Below are 21,623 nucleotides of genomic sequence, written 5' to 3'. Positions count from 1 at the left end.
CTGGGTACAAGTGCCTTAAACGGTTATTAGCCTTAGTAACAGGGAAAATATAACGGAGAAAGTATTCTTCGCGGGAAACTGACCAAGCGAAAAGGCCGTCATCGTTAAAGACGAAATATGTAATGGACAGCGATGTCGTGCGGTTTGGTTTCGTACGAGACAGGGGGAAAAAGCTATCATCAAACTCATCCGTGCGCCGTTGCCTAATACTGAGGATTATTTATTAAGTAGGTTTGCTAACTTTTCAGTTGCTTTTTTCTTTTCTCCTTCAGTATTTTGTAGGACCAAGTTTTCTTCTTCAAAGGTGGTCGGCTCGCGTTGAACACAGCAAAGTCTTTTCCTTTTGCGAGCTACCTCATGAGCTACCTGCATGCCACGGAAGGCTGCACATTCTCAAGTTTTGCCTTAAAAGCCTGAAACAATGCCAGTTTATCAATATCTGTAATTATGGGTTAAACATAGAAGAAACGTCTTGTCACTGTGCCGCTGCGCACCCCTCAGAGGCGAAGGTCAACAGCATTCTACTTCGCGGGGTCATCTTCGGCCACGTGAGAGGGGGTAAGACGGAGACGAGAGAATAAAAGAATGCACGTGATGAAAGCGGAGAATATTAATTAACCCCGCGTGGTAATCTTGCATTGTGTGCAATGAGGTCTGCTCAAGCCCATCACGATGTCCTACTTCAAGGAAGTTTTCTCTCCCTTCAACAGAGGTAGTCCTTACAAGAGGAGTGTCTTTTATAAGTTGGCGGAAAATATCGAATGCGGTTGGGTGTCATATTCGGTTTGACGTAAAGCGGGTAAGGTTGAGAGCCTCTGCTGAGGGTTCAAGAAAACAAAGTGAGGCAAGATTGTGTGCACGCTAAAGAAGTTGGCAGGAAATGTATCTCTTCTCAACAAACAAAAAAAAAACACTTTCTGCTGTGTACTATAGGGTGTCATTTTCGAGTTGAAACAACTGAAGCCAAGCCTCGTCCACATTTTGGCAACAATAAGATGTATTATCACCGCACACGCTCACATTCAGTTCTGTCATGGGTACGTTAAAGATAAAGGGACCACAGCTGACGGAATTGAAGCATAAGAATAGGTTATTACGGAGGGAAAGCCGAACTGTCTCACTATTGATGAACAGCACAGCTGCACCGTGAGTGAAAAAGTTGAGGAGGCAATGAAAGAAGGAAGAAGAGAGAAAGAGACGCCGTTGTGGAAGTCTGCTTATTAATTTTGACCACATGAAGCTATTTAACCTGCACAGACATTGCGCAGCACGAGGTTGTATTCAGTATTATCACCGAACACTGTCGTAAGTACGGTGTTGGTACAGCTGAAATTTATGGTCCAAAACACCACGCAGGCCCCTGGACGCGTCATCTTGCGAAGGTGTACCCCGGAATAATCCAAGCAGACACCGTTTCCAGATTGCGATAGTGACCGCCAACGCGAACTGCCTATCTACAACCCGGCCTTACCCGCCGCGGTGGCTCAGTGGTTAGGGCGCTCGACTACTGATCCGGAGTTCCCGGGTTCGAACCCGACCGCGGCGGCTGCGTTTTTATGGAGAAAAAACGCTAAAGCGCCCGTGTGCTGTGCGATGTCAGTGCACGTTAAAGATCCCCAGGTGGTCGAAATTATTCCGGAGCCCTCCACTACGGCACCTCTTCTTCCTTTCTTCTTTCATTCCCTCCTTCATCCCTTCCTTGACGGCGCGGTTCAGGTGTCCAACGATATATGAGACAGATACTGCGCCATTTCCTTTCCCCCCAAAAAACCAATTATTATTATTATTATTATTCAACCCGGCCTAATTCTTAACGCAAACGTCGCGGTTTACGGCCGAGACGAGCAGTGGAGCCGCTGGCCTCGCATGTGGGTGGCACCGAAGAAGCTCAGTGGGGTCCGCGCAAGTGCACCACCGTTCGTTCGATGCAACCCAGACGCATAATAAGCGAGCCGGAGTCACCGCGACGCCTAGATGCCCCTAGCGTGCGCCGCGTTTCCGCGTGCCACAAAAGCGAGTCAATCACTCGCGTCCCCGTGGAAAGAAAAAAAAATAGAAAGAGGAGGAAAACAGTTAGACGGAGGCAAGAAAGTGAGTCGGTCGTCCCACGCCGAGTCTGGGCCGACGCATTCCCGCGCGGGGCCCGACGTCGCCTCGTTCGTTTTTCCTCTCCGCCACGCTCTGCTTCTTTAAAAGCGTGCACCGTTGCGCAAGGCGTACAGCTAATCGCCGTACAATCAGAGGCTTCTCTTATGTAAACGCGCTTCTTAATTGGCCAGCGCCTCTCTCCTTAACTCTCATGATTGGACTATGGTCTCGTTCGACTTTCGTGATTAGTCGGCACTGCTGGTTACGTCAGAGAAGTTGTGCAAATGAGACCACTGCAGTTGGGCCGATTGGAAAACACCTGCACTGCTCAAGATCGGCTCGTAACTGACTGGAGCTCGCGTCGGGTCCAATTATGATTTCTTGTTATGCATCTGTCAGACGCCGAGTGGGTAAGCCATACCCGGAAACTCTGAACATGCGTTTTTTTTTTTTTAACGCGAAGTTGTTTATGAACGCATTTTTTTTCGCAATTCGTTAGATTGCACCATAACAATCGATATATCTAAGGGTCCCTCCTCCGGGATACTTATAGTTATCTGGTATTTATTGTCGAAAAAAGCGTCCCATTGGTTTTCGACGGCAGTCTTAACTTTTCGGTGGGAGCTAAGGACAAACTATTATTGCAAAGCATCGGAATGTTAGACCATTCCCATTAGTATGCTCATAACAATCTCTTACAATATTTCATAGTTGCCTCACAGTTAAATATGACGTCCAAGAAAGCTGCACTTGCAATGGTTTTCTGGGCAAGTTTGTGATTCATCGTAAGTAAAAATCCTCATACAAAAAACAACGTGTCAAGGGACAAACAGGCGACGGACGGGGCAACCGCTTAATAATAATAATAATAATTGGTTTTTTGGGGAAAGGAAATGGCGCAGTATCTGTCTCATATATCGTTGGACACCTGAACCGCGCCGTAAGGGAAGGGATAAAGTAGGGACTCGCTATGAAGAATTGTGAGGCCATATGCAGGCTATTTCCGAACTACAGCTCGAACTTATTGCGAGACATAGGTCGCACAGTGCTTATCGAACTCCGTAGTTATAACACCGGGTCTAGCTTGAGTTGCGGTGCATGGTTTTAGTGCGACAAACCACGTCACACGCGTTCGCTGTCTCGTTCACTTGCTTGTGTGGGCTCACTCGTTCTGTCTCCTCTGTACTCGTCTACCGCCCACAGCACGCGGGCCGATCATTGTTTCTTTTTTTTTTTCTGGGGCTCCGCTTTTTGGCGTTGCTTGCAGAGCGTGTTCCCGCCGAGGAGCGCATCGTCCCGCCTCCGCTGCGACCGCAGCAAAACCAAGTTACAGCGTGTTTTCGTGGCATTCCCGGCGAACACGGTAAAGGGAGCCGAGGTCGCCGAGAACGTTTCTTTCTTTCTTTCTTTCTTTCTTTCTTTCTTTCTTTCTTTCTTTCTTTCTTTCTTTCTTTCCTTCGTATTCTCGTGCTTTCGTGTCCTCTATTCTATAGCAAGGCTTACGTCACAGCTTTCAGGGTGGTCGGTTAAAGACTTCTCTCTCACTCTGGACATGCTGCCTTCAGTTGCTCACGCACTTCAGGCGGCGCTTTTATCACTTCTAGTTATATCAGTGGCCGTGCTCACTATTCCGAAGGATGCTTGCAAGGGGGTCGAGGCCAGGATTGCACAATCTGAGCACTAAACGGAAGAGTGAACAAAAAAATGAGGTGATCAGGATAATGAGGACGTAGGGAAAGACTCGAAAGTGTCGACACACGGCGCAGGGGTTGTTGCAACTGCAAAATAAACCCGGACAGCGAAGGTGTCACCTAATGGAAGAGATCATTGCAAGGCATGTTTGATAGCGCTTACGGTATAGGGAGGTTCACACATGGAGATGGGCAATTTAAAATGGGCGAAAAATACGTGGAAAGCAAATCAGTTCATGTACATGACAGTGACAAACCGAAAACTGCAAAGAACATTTTAAAGTTCCCCAGCCGAGAACGCCAACTTTTCAATTTAATGCATCTACTGTACTTCGTTTCATCAGCTACTGTAAACCATTTTAATTTTACTTAACCTAATTCATTTCACTGTCATTTTATTACCGTAAGCACCGTAGCTTAGCGAACTTCTCGATATAGGTTTGCCTATACTGTCGTAGAACTAAGCAAGGCCCTGCTTGCTGCCTTATGGGAGCCTCTGAACCGACTCTCTGCTATGGGTATTGATTGCCTATCAGGTATGCGCGAAATATATATTAAGGCGGTAGTTCTACTTAAAAGAGCCATCTACCTACCTTGCTCGAGGCCGCCAACAGTGGCTTTTCGTTGTTGGCAGAGACATGGCGAATAAGGAACCGTTTCTCTTTCATTCAAGAAGGGTCAAAAAACGTTTTTCCTGTTATTCGTCAGGCCCATTCTTCTTTCCTCTTTTAAAAAGTCCCAAACTCAAACCAGAAATTCTAACCCCTTGGCGCATAACTACGCCTAATGTTGACCTGAGCGGTCTTAATAGCCCTTCAGGCACCACGGTGCCACTCGCGAAAGCGCCTTTGCGCGCCTGTCTGCCAGAGCCATCAGAGGATGACCCCGGCCGACCGCACTTTTCCACGAGAGTTGAACCCAAGACGGCGACAGACTTCCAAGCCAAAGAGAGAACGGCTGCCAAGAGGGGCCGCACGCGTGCGGATGGACGAAAGGCGGACCGCTGCCGAAACTAATGAGGTGGCGGCTCGTGCGGCGCCGGGGTACGACTTGACGTCGTCTTTCTAGCCGGGGCACTTACGGCGCGCTGTCTGGCTGCTTGCATCTCGTGCCACCGAGTCAAGTTTACTGGCGCGGGACGAGCTAAACGTGAGCCCTGTGTGCGTGCGTGCGAACGAGTTGAAAGAACAGGTCCTTCACGCTCACGTCGGAACGTTTATATAGACGTCTACGACGCTTGGACAGGAACGACAGACGGATCCCCTGGTCATGCCGGCAAGGGCCTTCGCCATGAACTGCAACCACGATGACGGCCGGCCAGTCTGCTGTTGTGTGTGGGACGGCTGCGCAGTGCGCTCATCACTGCGTGGTGCTAAAGGGAGCCTGTACAGGAAGCCAACATACCTTCATCTTCAAACTCATCCGAAAAGCGGGTCTTATGTCAGGTTCCGGACGTGGCGGTCAGAAGGGCGGGAGCTTGTGGATGTCTCGTGCATTTACAGGCGTAGTACAGGGGCTGTCTGACAATAGGAATGTGTCCGTACCTCGACCCTTTTGGACGCTTATATCGTTTGAAATCCAGAAGAGCGCAACGGTTTCTACCATGGGTCTCTTTTTGAAGGCAATGGCCACTGTGACCATTTGCAATTCGCTTGCTTTGGACCTGACCCTATTGGCGTGCCATCCGGCAGAAACACCTACTCCGGTGCGGACCGCCCCCTGGCCGTCCGCCGTATGTAGAAGACTGGATTTTTGAGCCGCACCATCGGACGTTACTGGACTGCCTTCGAGAGTCCAGTGTGTATTTATATAGATAATACTTTATGCTTGGGCACAGTGTCGCCATAAAAAAAAAATCGTATTAGACACCAGCGATGCTATCCGATAGGGGCAGAAACGTGGATTATCGGAATCCGCCATAGGGTACAGCCGGTTTTTTTTTTTATGGAAGCGAAATGACAAGTTAGAAGAATTTTAATCACAACATTTGGTACAGCATCTGTACGAATATCTAGAATGGACGGGCGCTGCAGAGAAAAGCAACTCTAGTAAAGAAAATGGTGAGCGTCAGGCAGCATGGCAACTATGGTAGGGGTAGGAAACCTCCATAGATACCATTGTCCAGCCAATCCGGACATCAGCGCCAATTCCTCCCATAGCGGCCGGAGGAAAGCTAAGTAAAGCGTAGTATCGTTGTCATAGAAACGGTACCCAGCAGAAAAAGAAACTACATCCCCGATCCGGATTCGAACCACCGTCAGCGAAAACATAGTCGCTGCGTTTCCTGGTGCCGCAATCAATTCAGCCACTGGTGCAGTTTGTCGCGCAGTGTGCATGTCCACGATTTATCGATTTTTTAAGCATCAGATCTCCTTCAGTCACCAGGTGAGCTGATGTACAGTTGAACCTCGCTATAACGAAGTTGAAGGGGACCGGCGATTACTTCGTTATAGCCGTAGCTTCGTTATAGCGCGTGTTGACCGAGCTTAGAAGGGGAATTGTGATTACTTCGTTATATTTATTATTTCGTTATAAACCACATTATAACGTGGTTTATATTATTTTTCAATCTTTTTTCCTGCCCCACCATAATTTTTTGTAGTTAAAACCGAAGCTAACTGGAGTTTCCATACCCCTGACTACTATGCTGAATCATTCTAGCACTGATATAAGGACAAATGATACACCTTTCAAGGCACCGATTTCGTTTTTGAGATATCCTACGAGCCTGCATGGAGCCGTTAAATCGGCGCTTGGCGAAACCGAAACGATGAACGACGTAATACGTATCACGCGTGCTCCTCAAGCTGTTTGTGCCGAATGTTACTGACTTGAGTCGACAACCGGCTGCCGTTTGCGAGAGCTGACGGTCGGACTTCAGCATCGGACATACACCGTAAGAAGCCGATGCCTACGAAGACTCGGAAGCGTGACAGCCAATCTCCCCCTCTGCGCCACTTGTTCTGTGCAGCACTGGCTAATCCGCACAGTTTCGCACTCAGCTTCTGCTTGAAATATCGCTTTTCACTCGCGTTGTAGTGACGTAAGGAGATGGACCAAAGCTGCCCTTTTCTTTGCGCTACGCCCTTCGTGAGCTATGGTGGGAATATTGCAGAAACCACCGGCTAACCTGCCAAGATCAAGATCATTTTCAATCGCAGCTTTATGCATCGCGCTCCGAAATCTATATTGATACTTCTCGCAGCCGCAGGAACAGCACGACCTTTTCCTCACCTCTCACGAAATCCCGACCCAGAACTCTCTTTACACCAGTGCAATCGAGTCTGTCACTGCGCACTGCGACGCGCGAACACAAAAACACAAACCGTGTAAACGGGGCCAGACAGAAAACTCGCAGTGTTTTCACTAGATTCAATAAAGCACGGCTTTCCTATTTGAGCTTCCGTCGCACGCGAGCTATGCGTCCGCTTTGCCCTATACGGACGCTGCGTCCGCAGTCCCTACGCACGGTTTTTCTTTCAAGGGATACTTCCTTAAAGGTCGCGGCCGCGTACTTCCTCAAAGGTCGCTTGATCGCGTCGCCGGGCACGCTCACTCCCCCTCCCTCATTCTCTTGCTCTCTTTACGTTTCGTCCTATCTCTCTTCCGTGCCTTCAGACGGCGCGCCTCAATGGCGATTGCATGGCACGTCGTTCTGTGCACTCATCTTCCGTCATCAAAGAAGGATGTATCGGCTAGTAAGCCTGTAGTGTTGAGGAAATCGCGAACTATGAGCGCTCGACTTGCCGTCTGCTCCTTCTGCACTGTTGGGGCGCTAATCTGCAGGATCAGCTGCGGAAACTGCTGCGTTGTGCTTCGGTGTGTGCCTGATTTCAGCGTGGGCCTGAGGACACAAGGAAAGTGCGCATACAGCAGACAGGTGGTACGCTGTCAAAATGTGCTCGCTGTCCTGCTTTTATCAAGCCCTTCATCATGCGTGGAATTTCAGTTTGTTTTTCAGGACACGAAACCGGCCTCAACGCTGCATATAGCAGGCTGCTTCAGCCGTAATGCACGGAACTGGTCAGGAGAGTGTCGTCATTTTATTCAACGCAGCAATGACGAGAGACGTGCTTTTTGCTTGCGCACGCAGTGTGATGCTCGCGTCTGCCGGGAACGTGTGGCGGAATTGACAGTATGTATGCATAAGCGGGCACAGGCCGTCCGTCTAATCGGCATTGGAGAATGATTGATAAGAACAGGTTTACAAGCGTCGGCTTCCTCGCGATCTAACACGAGTCTGTGTATGTGTACACTGTCGCGTGGCGCGCTGTGGAATTTACATATGGGACGTGCGTGCGAATAACAAATCGCGTTCGCATGGCAACTGCGTCACATGCTGCGAGTCCGTCCAGGGAGTAAACTTCGAATCAGGGCTTTAATAAATGCGACGCGTAGAACGGCCCCGGGGGGATCTGTGCGTGCAAAGAGGCCACTCGAGTCGTCACCGACTGCTTTGTGCGAGAAGTTGTGGCCGTTTTCCGGCGAGCCAAGTTTATTGAACTCTCTTTGGCCAGTACGTTAAATGCGTACAGATATTTATTTTTTTCGACATTTTTTCATGAATGACATGTGCAGCGACTTGTATTTTCTTGGCCTGGTGGGCACACGTTAACTACCTGTGTTTCTCATCACCGTTTCAACATGCACTGTACAGTCGGAGACAAAAGTCTGTGGACCACGTGTTCCTCAAACGAAGCCGATAGGTCTGCTATTAGCCGGCGGCTGGAGACCACACCTGTGGAGGTGAATGTCAAGATTTTGTTATTTCATCTCCACAAGTGTAGTCCCCAGCCGCCGGCTCTGTAGAGATATCGGGTTCGTTTTCAGAATGCATGGTCCAGAGACTTTTGTCCCCGAGTGTACGTAATGAAAGATTCAGCTTCGTATGAATTGTAAAAGGTAGTCGATGGCTCCACTACCGTGGAGAATAAGGAGAACTGCAACCTTCGTTGATGAACCAACTTTATGGTGAATCGTGGATGATAATGATAACTATAGGAGTGTGAAAGCGCAGTATTATGAAAGGCAGTACTAATGGCACAAAGGGTAAAACAATGGGCAGTATGGTACTAAAGCCGAAGATGACGAATCGAAAAGAGTCAGAAGAGTGGGTATAAAAAATAATCGTAAAATAAGGCCCCTTCTTGAAACAAGTCTTCCGTCTAAGCAAAGTTGCGTAGTCGCTAAACAGAACTAAAGCGAGGAATTACGCTATCTGCACGCAAAGCTCAACCTCGTGTCTGATTTGCTTACTCTACGACTTCGTGAGGACACAACAGTTTAGGATTGTCGCACTCGACAATGTGCGACACGAACGCTTACACTGTTCCTCGCTCCGTATCCTTTTTGCTGCATGTTCCCGCCTGCAGTGTCGGCGGTTAGCCGGCCTGCTCCCACGGCACCGGCGGACTCGGGCGAGCGGCTGGGGCGGGTCGTCGGCGTTACCTTTCCTGCTGCTAGCGGCATGTGCCCTGGCCGTGCGGCAAGCGGCCTGCCAGCGCTCCATGGGGCCCAAGCTGGTCGACATGTCCTACGTGTTCGACAAGAACACCGTCTACCCGTCTCCGTCTGCGAACTTCTCGCTGGACGTCCACTACCGCAAGACCAAGCACGGAGTCAGGTAAAGTGCGCAGAAAATGAGAGCAAACGGTTTTAGTTTTCGCGGCTACCGGTACGTGTCGCATGGCGCTGAACATTGAAAATTACTGCGAGAAATTTTAAATGTTTGGTGCACTAGTTTCTCACAACCGTTTGTATGACCGTCAGCACCGTAGTCGGCGCGAGAGTGCAAGAACCATTTTATAAGTAAGATTTTGCAGAGAGGGGGATGAGTAGGCTACCATTATGAATATGTTCGCGCAGCCTGTCCCCGGATTCTGGGTTGTTTTTTTCTTTCACATTTGCAAGTTTACACAGTATTTGCTACTGGCGGCCGAAAGATGGCGCTTGCTGATGATGCCCTGTGTAGTCACTGGATGATGCCCTGTAGTGTTCCTTCATATGCTCCTGCGGGAACATACATAGAAGCACTATAATTCCTTGGAAAGCTGTGCTTGAAGAGCACAGGAGTTGCGATAGGCGCCTAGCGTGAAGCTGTTCTCGATGTCCTATGGACAACTGCCTTCTACAGTGGATTATTTTTAATTCAAACATCCGGTTTACTCGAAGTGGCAGTTTCGTGCCGTCAACGTCGTCAAAAAATAACTGCTCTTAATTTGAGTTCTGCACAATTACATATTTCTGTCCCCTCTGAGTTCGAACTAGTCATGGCCGACTGTGCTGCTGCCTAGCTTGCTCCTGGTGCCTATTAGTGCTGGTCCCCGCGCAACTCTACAGGAGTCCTAAGCCGCCGCGGTGGCTCAGTGGTTACGGCGCTCGGCTACTGACACGAAAGACGCGGGTTCGATCCCGGCCGCGGCAGTCGAATTTCGATGGAGGCGAAATTCTAGAGGCTCGTGTACTGTGCGATGTCAGTGCACGTTAGAGAACCCCGGGTGGTCGAAATTTCCGGAGCCCTCCACTACGGCGTCTCTCATAGCCTGAGTCGCTTTGGGACGTTAAACCCCCCTAAACCAAACCTCTACAGGAGTCCAATTTTGCGGTGTTTGATTTCCATAGTTAAAAAAAAGTCTTGTTTGATCGTGGTAAAACACATCCGTCTTTGCGCAACATGTGGAAGGCTTACATTGATTTTCATAAGGTTCGACGAGTGTTTCGAGCAGTCGCATTTCGACGAGAGACAGTGCCTTCCTTTGTCAGTTTCGTCGTCATTCGATTGCTCAAACGTGCTATTATAAACCGTGTAAATGACAGCAGTTGCTTTTTCCAGCTTCATTTTGCGAAGTATTTTAATCCTTAAAGTCAGCTGCGGCGCATTGCGAAAGCGCCATGTACGAGGGCTTCCAAAGAATTGCGAATTACAGCCGCTGTTTGTACATTTAGGTCGTACGTCGACTTCACACGTGCTGATTTCACGCCCCACGTGCATCAGCCGAGTACAGGATTCACCTGTGAACAAGCTTTCATGAGACGGGCGATGTGATGTACTTCGCACGTCTGAGGAAAAAAAGTCCGCCCTTATTCCGGGAGATGGCATCGCGAGTGCAGAGACCCGGCGCGGAACTGTTCTCCTTTCCCTTTTACTCTTTATTTACTCGTTTTCTTTTCAGCGACCCAAAGGTCGACTTCTGTTTCGCGCCTTGTAGGAAGCTCTCTTTACTCTCGGAAGACGAATTCCGCGGAATGCTTTCTCTTTCCTCAAAGATCTGCTATTTCAGTTGGAAGCCAGGCTTCCTACTCTCGTCCCACGCCTAGTTTTTTTTTTTTTTTTGCTGCTTAACACGAATCGGAGGTCTGACTTCCTACGCGCCTCTACTTTCTTTTTTCTTTTTTGTTTTCGTTCGCTCACGCCGTCCTTCGGTGGTTCAAACGTTTCCAGGTTTGTCTTGCAGTGGCGTTCGTCGCGCTTTTATCCTGCATAAAGATCGCAACAGTAGGCTTTAAGAGGTCACGTGTTCGATCACGTGCTCTGCTAGTTGTTCGAGCTGTGCTAGTTTTCCACCAAGAGGACAGGCTAACTGCCAAGAAGGAATCCGCGACGGGTCGAGGAAAATAAAAGCCCCCTTCCGCGCAGGACGGTTTAGAGTGGCGTTCAGTGGGTCACGCTAAGAGCCTCCACGGTGCCTCTCTCACTTTCCCTCTCTCTTTCTTTCCATTGGTGCGTTCGAATAATAATAATACGCCTGGATCTCATCCGCAGAGGTTTCAGAAACTTCGCTCGACCACCACACTCCACTGCTTCGGAGCTCATGCTGTGCCAAAGCGTTGTATTTCATTTCTCCGTCTCCGCTTTGTTTCTGGCGTAAATATAAAAAAATGGTTTTCCTTTCAAGCCACCCAGTCGCGTGTGGAGGGTTAAACGCCGGCTTCCTGGAGGCATCGACTGGAACGGCGGCGCAGTCATCGCGTTCTTTAGAATGCTGGGCGTGCAACCCCCCCCCCCCCCCCCCCCCCCCTCTCCGTTCTCCATTCCCCTACATCTCCCTCCCGCCTACGCGCGTCTGAGTCGAGACGGCATCGTGCGCGGAAGAAACAAAGGCGGCCGAAAGAGACGCTCTGAAGCGTGGCCCTGATCTGCAAGAGCGAGACTCTTGAGGGTGGCGTGCGGAGGAGGAAACAAACAGAGAGGGACGGGGTCAAGGCAACGATTACATGCGCTCTGCGAAAAGAAACAATCTTTCTCGTTTTCTCACTTTATTTTGTTCTTTTTTTGTTTTTTTAGTACCCGATTTGGCAACGAGGCTGAACTTGCGGACACGCGTGGGCTGAATAGTGAGCACTCTTCTTGTGTGTGTGCAGTCGTGTATCGACTCGCTGTAAGCGCGCGCGAAGGCATTTATATCGATCAATCTAATTGTGCGTCGTCATCATCAGTAGTATAGCAGCAGCAGCAGCGTTCTGTAGTGATATTTCCCCTTAATCTTTAATTTCCATCCTCACTAAGCACAATGTGTACAAGGTTCAACGTATAGATGTTGATATCGTGATATCGGTACAGCCTCGCTGTCGCCCTCTGTGTGGCAATGTCTATTTATGTCTCTCTTACTGTCTTATTGCAGGAGATATAAACGCTATAGGCAGTCGAAGCCGACTGAATCAAGTGATCAAGTAACACTTGTTGCTGGGCTAGTCGGTGCATAGTTCTGTGTACAAACGTTAGCGCAAAATAAGACACAATCACAAGAACGGTGGACAGGACAACGCGCTACCATGGCTGATACTCGCGAAGAAGGTGAAGAAACACGTAGAAAAGGGCCCACAGTGTTAGAAAGGTACTCAAGTAACACTTGTTGCTGGGCTAGTCGGTGCATAGTCGGTGCATTCTATGTGTTTCTTCACCTTCTTCGCAAGTGGCAGCCATCGTAGCGCGTTGTCCTGTCCACCGTTCTTGTGATTGTGTCTTATTTTGCGCTAACGTTTGTACATAGAACTATGCACCGACTAGCCCAGCAACAAGTGTTACTTGAGTACCTTTCTAACACTGTGGGACTTTTCTATATGTTTCTTCACCTTCTTCGCGAGTGTCAGCCATCGTAGCGCGTTGTCCTGTCCACTGTTCTTGCGACTTAGTCTTATTTTGCGCTAACGTTTGTACATAGAACTATGCACCGACTAGCCCAGCAACAAGTGTTACTTGAGTACTTGATTCAGTCGGCTTCGACTGCCTATAGAGTTTATATCTCCTGCAATAAGACAGTAAGAGAGTAACCAAAGACAGTAACCAAACTTTCCCGCGACTGCCTATAGAGTTTATATCTCCTGCAATAAGACAGTAAGAGAGTAACCAAAGACAGTAACCAAACTTTCCCGCTCTTCGAATACGGAGCTATTTTTTTTCTTTTGTTCGTTAAAGTAGCTGGTTATTTTTATATCAAGTGAAGGTCAGCGACGGTCATTCCTACTCTGAAAGCAAGTCCATAAGGACTGTGTAAAGTTGTTTTGTCGTACAAAAAGGTTTAAGCATTGCGCCTTATTAATCGCCACCACCTCACACAGTCTCTCCCAAATATCTCCCCCAACCATACAGTCGGGCCTTTCGCCAGCGAAGGTCACGGTACGGAAGGAAATAACCGAATCTCACTTCCCCTCGTGATTCTGTAGCATCCTCGAGTATATTTATACGCCTTCCGCCACCTTGGTAACGACTTCGTTTCTTTAGAAGAACACCAGTTATCTGTACTGCACATTATATGTCCTTCCTGTGATTCTTTTTCCTAGTATAAACGTCAGCAACGTTGCAGTCAATTCGCGTTTGTTGTGTAACAGTTGCATACACATTGCTATTTCCGCTTCTACTTCGTCCCTGCAAGAGCTAGCGGGTCGTTGTTTACATTGCCAGCAAGTTCCACGAAGTATAGATTGTTCATATAGCTCCACAATTAACGGGACGCCGTTCAACAAAAGCTGATAAATGGACTTCGTACATGCCAGGACGAACATTATAGGGCACCGGTAGTCGCATTCCAGCAACCGCGCAATTAACCGCGACCTCCCTGTCGGCGCAAAAGTAGCCCGCGGGCAACAGTTCTCAAGCGAGGCGTGGTGAACGAGAGTGCGAGCAACGCAGTAGTATGGGAACGGGTGTGGCACTAAGAGCTACGGAGGCAATGTGCCCGCGGTGGAGCTTAGCTGGCATTTTGTTCATGATTTGAAATGCAAAAAGATTGTTATGCGGTGAGCTCAACGTATAAACGTGTCCGTCCCGTTGGAGTTCGGCCATACTAATTAGAAAGGTGCGCACGCCAGAACAACTGGAGTCGTGACTCGTGACCGGCAAAGTGGATGGCGCAAGATACCATGGCTGGAGCTGCTAGGCCTGGCTGGAACACCCAGCCAGATAAGCAATCGCGATCGCTTTGTGGAAGTGCAGTTTCCTCTCTTGAGTTCTTCCTTGTGTGGCGATCCACATTATTCACTTAGTCTTGCATATTTTACTGTGATATTCTACCGCAGCTAGCCCCTATTTGTATTCTGCTCGTGTGCCTCAAGATGCGAAAAGCAGCATGCAAAGTTTCTCGTATAAATTACGTCACATCGATGATATATCAGTGGTGAAGCTTGCTTGAAATTGCAGTTCAACTTAAAGGATCGTTCTTAATGCACTTTTCCACCGAAATACATCGAGTAAGCTGTAACCTGGTAACAGTGACACGCTATCGACCCTCCTATAGTGTCGCTCACATCCAACCCCGTGCCTTCATGTACAGAGGAAGGTCAATGCATTGTGCTCGTATTTCTGTGTCCAGGTTTAAACGGCAAAATTTGGCGATGTTGTGGCCATCGTCCCCAGCTTCGGAACTATGTAGCCGCGTGAACATAAACTCAGTCTCGCACACGCAAGGCTGACTCCCGTCCTGTTTGTCCCTGAGCGAAAGAATTATCCAAAACGATTACGCAGTCCTCAGGTCACGTGTCCCGGGGCGTGTTACGCTAGCTCCAGATGCCGGTGGCTAGTGCCGTGGTGAGAATTACACTGACCTCCGAGCGGTTCCATTCACGCTGCCAGGGTCACTCCCGAGGCACACGCAGCGGCTGGTGTAATCCAGCCAACTAATTATACGCAGTACTGCCAAGGCTGCGTGCATGGTCGGTGCAGTCAGGAAGGGAGAAACCCCCCTCAAAAACTGCTTGTCAGTCACCTGTTTAGTGGGACTTCCGCATATTCGTTCTTGTGTATCTTGTCGGTGTTAAATAAAAACAAAAAATGAAAGCGTCTTAGTTTTAAGAGCACAGTAGGACCTAGTGCAACGAAGGGAATTAAACTATATACAGGCATACGTCTCTATTTAATGGTAGGCATGTTTCATCATTCGCTCAGTTTCCTCTTCAGTGCACTGAATTAGTGGACAGTGTACCGCAGCGGGATTGGAGGCGGGGAAAGTTGTCGCGTAGGAAGGCCTAGAGCTCCCAAGAAACAACACGGCTTCGTAGAGCCAGAAAGACACGAGGGTAATAACACGTCGTCCCCTTTAGCCTTCTTACCTTTGAGGGCACACGTGAGGCTGTCGGGTAGGAATGAAAGCAGCATGTCTGCATGTCCTTGCAAGTATTTTCTTCCGGCAATTCTAATGTTCGGTTAGGCCGTACTTACCGCTGGCGCCTTCGGCATTAGCTGTGAAAGAAAACAGCGAAATGAAGCGTGCACCTTATTGCGTCCATAGCTCCACCGTGACCTGGTTCCTAGAGGCGCCCACGGATTCGATCAGGGGATATTCTTGCATTCGTGAAAGCGTTGCAAAAGAACGTCAGTGATCACCAACCTTTGAGTGGCTACAATGATATTGCACTTGGCTTCAATCAGTCAAAGTTTTTATTTGCTAGAATATGGTTTCCCGTGGTATTGCTGAGACAGATACTAAATGCTGGAAATTAAATTCTTCAGATATTTATCGTGAGGAAACGCTTTTTGTAGCGCGTGACTGAAGTCCTTATCAGTATTTTTTTACCCTAACCAACGGCCTGTGACATTTCCTGGGGCTGTCTTGGAAATGGGACGGGTAGAGAATGGAAATGCTGAGATTTAATGTGGTTTCCCCCTGCAAATTCTCGCGGTGTAAATTTGCGTGCTGAAAATAACTGTTTGTGGTCTTAAATATCAGAAGAAAATGGAAATCTTCTATTGCGTCGCACTAGTTTTTTTCTCACAACGTACAATTTTTGTGACTGTACATATGGCATACAAATAAAGCAAACTCAAACAATTTTCCTTTTTAGAATTTGCTTTGTTCTAGCGAGGATAAAATTAAAGGAATTATTATCGCGGTATCGCTTAGAAAATACTCCAGAGCATATAAACTATAAGGAACGGCGACAGACTATAAGTGTTGTTTACTGTAGTTTGCAGGGGCGGATTTGTACAGATCCATTTTTCTTCACAAGACCGAAATATGTGTACCACGAGTAGAAACTGCAACCACAATGTAGTATGAAAGACCTCAGGTCAGTCTTAGATGCCGTAACCGCTCGGGGCCTTCCCTGAAAATAACTGCATTGAGTAACAATGACACTCTGTTTCCGTTTTACCACTACGTATTCTTCTCTCTCGCTCTTGCCTTGACGTCGTAAACGCAGACGAGATATATCAAGGGCGAAAGTAGCACCTCCATTAGCCCGCCGTAACTGAGTCCTCTGTGCGCACTGTTTCGGAACTAAAGTGTTTTGGAGCCGAAAAGCCCTTCTTCCTTTCTTCTTACTTCTGTCGCCGCTTTCCTTCGCTTCAGGTACCAAGAGGAAAACTTCTGCTCTTCGACGCGTGGTGGCACGCACGTGATCGCGCCGCGCCACCTGCTCAAGGGCCGCTGGTCCGTGACCGACCTGCCTCTCAACCGGCTCGTGGTGCCCGGGGCGGTCATCGACATCGCCATCCAGGTACTGCGTAGCCGAGACTACCGACTGCGCATCTCCGACGTCATGCGCTGGGAGGACATCCACGGCCGGCTGCCCCAGGGTTGCGTGCTCTTCGTGCGCACCGGCTGGTCCCGCTATTGGCCGTCCTGGTACAAGTACCACGGCCACCCGGCGGCAAACAACACGTTTGCGTCACTCGACACTAGGCCGCACCACCCCTGGCGTCCACCCGGACACGGCCACGTGGCCTGGTGTCTAAGAGGAAAGTGTACGGGGTCGGAATCGACGCCACCCTCCATCGACTACGGACTCTCGAAAGACCTGGGGGCGCAGCACATCCTGCTGGCCGCCAACATCTACGGACTCGTGAACGTGGCCCACCTGCAGGAACTGCCGTCCGTCGGATCGACGGTCTTTGTGTTCCCCATGAAGATTCGAGGAGCCGGGGCGGCTCCCGTGCGCATTTTTGGCAGTGGTGCCTTGATGTAGTATACGCGGACTAGTAGTGGCAGTCTTTCAGTCGGTTATAAAGCGCGCCGAATGTCCGTGAGACAAATGAGGTGGAAAGCCAGGATCAAGGCTCGATGCGGTATCCTACGATTGCAGGAGTAATGATTATCAGACCAACACTCTGCTGCAATTTCGCACTCAGAGTTCAGTGAAACATTTGGGCCAGATTGTTCGTTTTTTTTTTAAATCCTTGTTACGTGTTGCGGTCTCTTCGGTCTCAGGTGCGCATCGAGCCATTTAGACTTAAATCACAAGCAGGGCTTGTTGGGAGCGTTCACCCTTAGGGAGGCATGTTCTTCCAACGGCCTTTAAGTGACTTGATGACTTACCGCTCTCCACGGTGACGATGGCGTAACAAGTCATCGTACGCCCCCTATGAACTTGTGGTCGGAATGCAAAGCGGTTTATCGGAGCGTTGGCTTCTGCCACGTGATACAATGGTATGTCGATGAACGACTGATGTTTTTGAGGAGGCATGCATAATGAATGCATTCAAAGTTCCGTTGTGGACCATGTCATTTTTTCTCAGTATTTATTTCGCTCTAAAATTCACCACAGGCACATTCAGTGATCAAAAACAGTGAGCAGTTATACTCGCCCAAATATTTGTTAGTATATGCGTTTTCTGCGTTTTTGTTTCACGAAAAAGTTTCGCAGTCTTGATGCAAGACGTCTGGAGAACATGGAGACATGGAAGATGGAAAGAATTTAGGCGAGACCGTTACGTCGCATATTTGGAAACCGGAAGCAAGGGGCTCCGGCTCGCCAGTTGGCTAGTCATCTCAGTGCGCATGCGCAGCTTGCGCCGTTTGGGCGCGAAGATCAAAGCGAGCAGGACGATCTCGCGCCGCGCCGGGACGCCAACAGTTGACAGCGGGTGATGCAGATGACGCTGCTGCGCGATGGGCCAAAGAATCCCAGGAGCACTTGCGAAATCACGCGACTTTCGGCACACTTTTTTCATGCAGCTCAGATATCTAGGCCTCTACTAGCCTTTCCTTCCTCCATGTAAATAGATGTCTCCTTGCAGACGACGTCAGCACCGCAGTACTGCAACTGTTGTGATCGCTATAGTGTAAACATTTGTCACAATATTTCGCGTTCAAACTCATATGTGATGCGCTGTTGTTGTCCATGCCACACGCTACTTCCTGCAGATCACTGTGCATGTGTTCGAATCCTTTATTCGACATGACGTTATCTGTGAAGCGAAGTTATTTACGCGACCTGTTTTCCGATTGTTTCATTGTAAATAAAAACCAATAAAATTCGATGTTCTTTTAGCACGTTCGTGGATAATACGCTCATTTCACCGTATGTGCATGGCTCTAGGTCCGCTTATGCAACTGCTCCGGCGACTTTGACGTATACGTCCCAACATTCGACGCGCTTGTTTCGCCTACTTCTTTTCACATGCATGGCGGCTATTGTAGTTGTCATTGCACGCTATATTTTAACTATCGACTGCAACTTGATATATTTGCGAGGTATTTAAGTACGATGACGCGGGCGGCTGTGTCTTCGAGAGTTTCGCAAAGCAGCGTGTAGCGCTCCACTATTGTCGGCCGCTTGTGCAGCTCCCTGCCACGCTTTCCTCTGCACCAAAGAAAGCCACCTTTCCGTACCACTTTCGCAGTGACTGTGCCAAGAAGCTGTCGTGGCTGCCCAAAATCGACCGTGCCCTGTCAGGAACGAAGTGCGTTGTGCGTAATAATAATTGGTTTTTGGTGGAAAGGAAATGGCGCAGTATCTGTCTCATATATCGTTGGACACCTGAACCGCGCCGTAAGGGAAGGGATAAAGGAGGGAGTGTAAGAAGAGAGGAACAAATTGGTCCGTAGTGGAGGGCTCCGGAATAATTTCGACCACCTGGGGATCTTTAACGTGCACTGACATCGCACAGCACACGGGCGCCTTAGCGTTTTTCCTCCATAAAAACGCATCCGCCGCGGTCGGGTTCGAACCCGGGAACTCCGGATCAGTAGTCGAGCGCCCTGTGCGATGTCAGTGCACGTTAAAGATCCCCAGGTGGTCGAAATTATTCCGTAGCCCTCCACTACGGCACCTCTTCCTTTCTTCTTTCACTCCCTCCTTTATCCCTTCCCTTACGGCGCGGTTCAGGTGTCCGCCGATATATGAGAGAGATACTGCGCCATTTCCTTTCCCCAAAAAACCAATTATTATTAGTCGAGCGCCCTAACCACTGAGCCACCGCGGCGGGGAGTGCGTTGTGCGCTGTGTGGAATTTCCTCTTAGTGCGTCCATGTTCTCGTGATGAGCGTCGGACATTGCTGCGCAACCTCAGAAGGCGGAATGTGCTACTGGACAGCGTAGAAACAGCTGTGCTCTGTGAGAGGGACCCTGTATGTAAGCTGCTTCTCAGGGTACACTGGCCGTCAGGGGCAGTGCAAAAAGGCAGAATTTTTATTTGATTTTTAGACGACAGAATTATCGTAATGCTAATCCCACTTGTACTTTAAAAATAGTCTCCACCACCATCCCTCTTTATAATTTCTCGGCATAATGTCTTGCGGATCTCAGAGAAACTGGGGCTTAACCATTGCTATAACTGAGCAGCCAAACCACGCACAGCAAGCTACATATAATAATAATAATAATAATTGGTTTTTGGGAAAGGAAATGGCGCAGTATCTGTCTCATATATCTTTGGACACCTGAACCGCGCCCGTAAGGAAGGGATAAAGGAGGGAGTGAAAGAAGAAAGGAAGAATAGGTGCCGTAGTGGAGGGCTCCGGCATAATTTCGACCACCTGGGGATCTTTAACGTGCACTGACATCGCACAGCACACGGGCGCCTTAGCGTTTTTCCTCCATAAAAACGCAGCCGCCGCGGTCGGGTTCGAACCCGGGAACTCCGGATCAGTAGTCGAGCGCCCTAACCACTGAGCCACCGCGGCGGGGAGCTACATATCGTCAGTTCTGAATGCATGCTGCAGCGGCAACTATGAGCCTTGATTGCGGGCCACGAAACAAAGCCCTACTCCTAGTGTTCGTAAAACTGATTGCTTGCATTCGTGACAAACCAGCCTTATGGAATAAAATAGGAAGAAAACGAGAAGAGAGGAAGAAGACAAAGCGAAATGGTGCAAACTACGCGACCTAAGTAGGAGAGTTGTTGACCGTTGGTGCTGACTGCACGGTACAAAAAAAAAAAAGGGAGAAGAGAGAGAGACATAGAGTGGCAGGGACGCTTTTTTTTTTGCGCTTTCTTCTGTGCATGTATGCGTATTCTTTCAAGCCTATCTACGGCCGCCTATGAACGGCAGGAGTCCTCCCAGTAGGTCACCGTTCAGCACTGTTCCCAGAATGCCTGTGAAGATTTCTGAAAAAAAAGAAAAGAACGGGACATCTTTTTGGTGACGAACACGAGCACCGCTGTTCCTTCTACACAATTCGTCGAACGCCATTTCTATTGAATAAATTATGCTGCGGAGCGGAGTACACGCGGTCTGCGAATAATTTAGTCCTGGCAACGACACACAAACGGTTTGCCAGAGGCTGAGTTCAGGGACCCCGGAGCTTTTTTTTTTTTTTGGTGGGGGGGGTGGGGGGTGGGGAGGAAGTTTTCGAGCTTCTTTTTAATTTCTGTTTATTCATTCTTATATATTTACATATTAATTTTTGCCTTTTTCTTATTTGCTTTGCATATGTAAAACTTATGCTAACAAGCAAGACGGAAACCAATAGTCACCGAAAGAAACCAAGAAGCATAGATGATGTTTTTTTTCTTTAATCTGTAGTTTTCATCAATGGGAGATTAATAGGGTAATTATTTAAAGATAACTGATTAGAAAGCAGAAGAAAAAACAATCACATGCCGTCGTTTGATCCGAACCCATCGGCGGCATGTGGTAGTTTGTTCTTCTGCTTTCTAATCCATTATCTTTAAATATAATCACTTTATTAATCTCATGAACACCTCAAATTAAAAAAAAATATTCCCTACGCTCCTTAATTTCGCTGACTGTTGGCTTCCGTCACGTATGTGATAACGAGTCCCTATTTTTCGTTCTTTCGTCTGCTCAATTATTCTGACATGTGAAGTTTTATGAACATTACACATGCGAGAAGTGGACTGACTGCATTAAAAAAATTTGCGCACAATCTGTTTGAGTTCTGCCAATCATGCTCGTGAACAAGGGTCAGCCAATAAATTACTTCTGAAGCCAACTAGCTTAGCCACACTATGATTTACATTAATAACGTCCTAGACCCAACCGTTTGTCAGAAGCATGATCCGAGCGCAAACAGTTGAAACCGGGGGGGGGGGGGGGGGGGGGGGTGGGAGCACTGCCCCTCAGCAGATATTCTGGGAGGGTAACTGGCCCCATTGCCCCCCTGTTCCGGAGCTCCAGGCTGTGTTCTTCTCACGTCTGTACTCCTGAGCCACAGAAATTAGATTCA

The 21,623-nt window shown here is 48.7% G+C and overlaps 1 protein-coding gene and 1 pseudogene across 2 annotated transcripts in view; one reads left to right on the top strand and one right to left on the bottom strand.

The window, feature by feature from the left end:
- LOC144136628 (isatin hydrolase-like) overlaps window positions 1–17,328 on the top strand; it is an 87,945-nt pseudogene extending 70,617 nt beyond the window's left edge. The window contains exons 2-3 of the transcript XR_013315647.1: window positions 9,152–9,402; window positions 16,562–17,328. The product of XR_013315647.1 is annotated as an isatin hydrolase-like (transcript). The remainder of the gene's footprint in view (window positions 1–9,151; window positions 9,403–16,561) is intronic.
- Window positions 17,329–20,458: 3,130 nt separating this feature from the next.
- Window positions 20,459–21,623, bottom strand: part of LOC144095209 (uncharacterized) — a 10,949-nt gene continuing 9,784 nt past the window's right edge. Inside the window, exon 4 of the mRNA XM_077628996.1 lies at window positions 20,459–20,541. Coding sequence (XP_077485122.1) covers window positions 20,459–20,541 — 83 coding nt within the window. The remainder of the gene's footprint in view (window positions 20,542–21,623) is intronic.

The sequence above is a fragment of the Amblyomma americanum genome, chromosome 6, assembly GCF_052857255.1.
Source record: "Amblyomma americanum isolate KBUSLIRL-KWMA chromosome 6, ASM5285725v1, whole genome shotgun sequence".
Taxonomy (NCBI): Eukaryota; Metazoa; Arthropoda; class Arachnida; order Ixodida; family Ixodidae; genus Amblyomma; species Amblyomma americanum.
The sequence above is the reverse complement of the archived record's forward strand: the minus strand, read 5'-3'. Positions and strand labels throughout refer to the sequence as shown.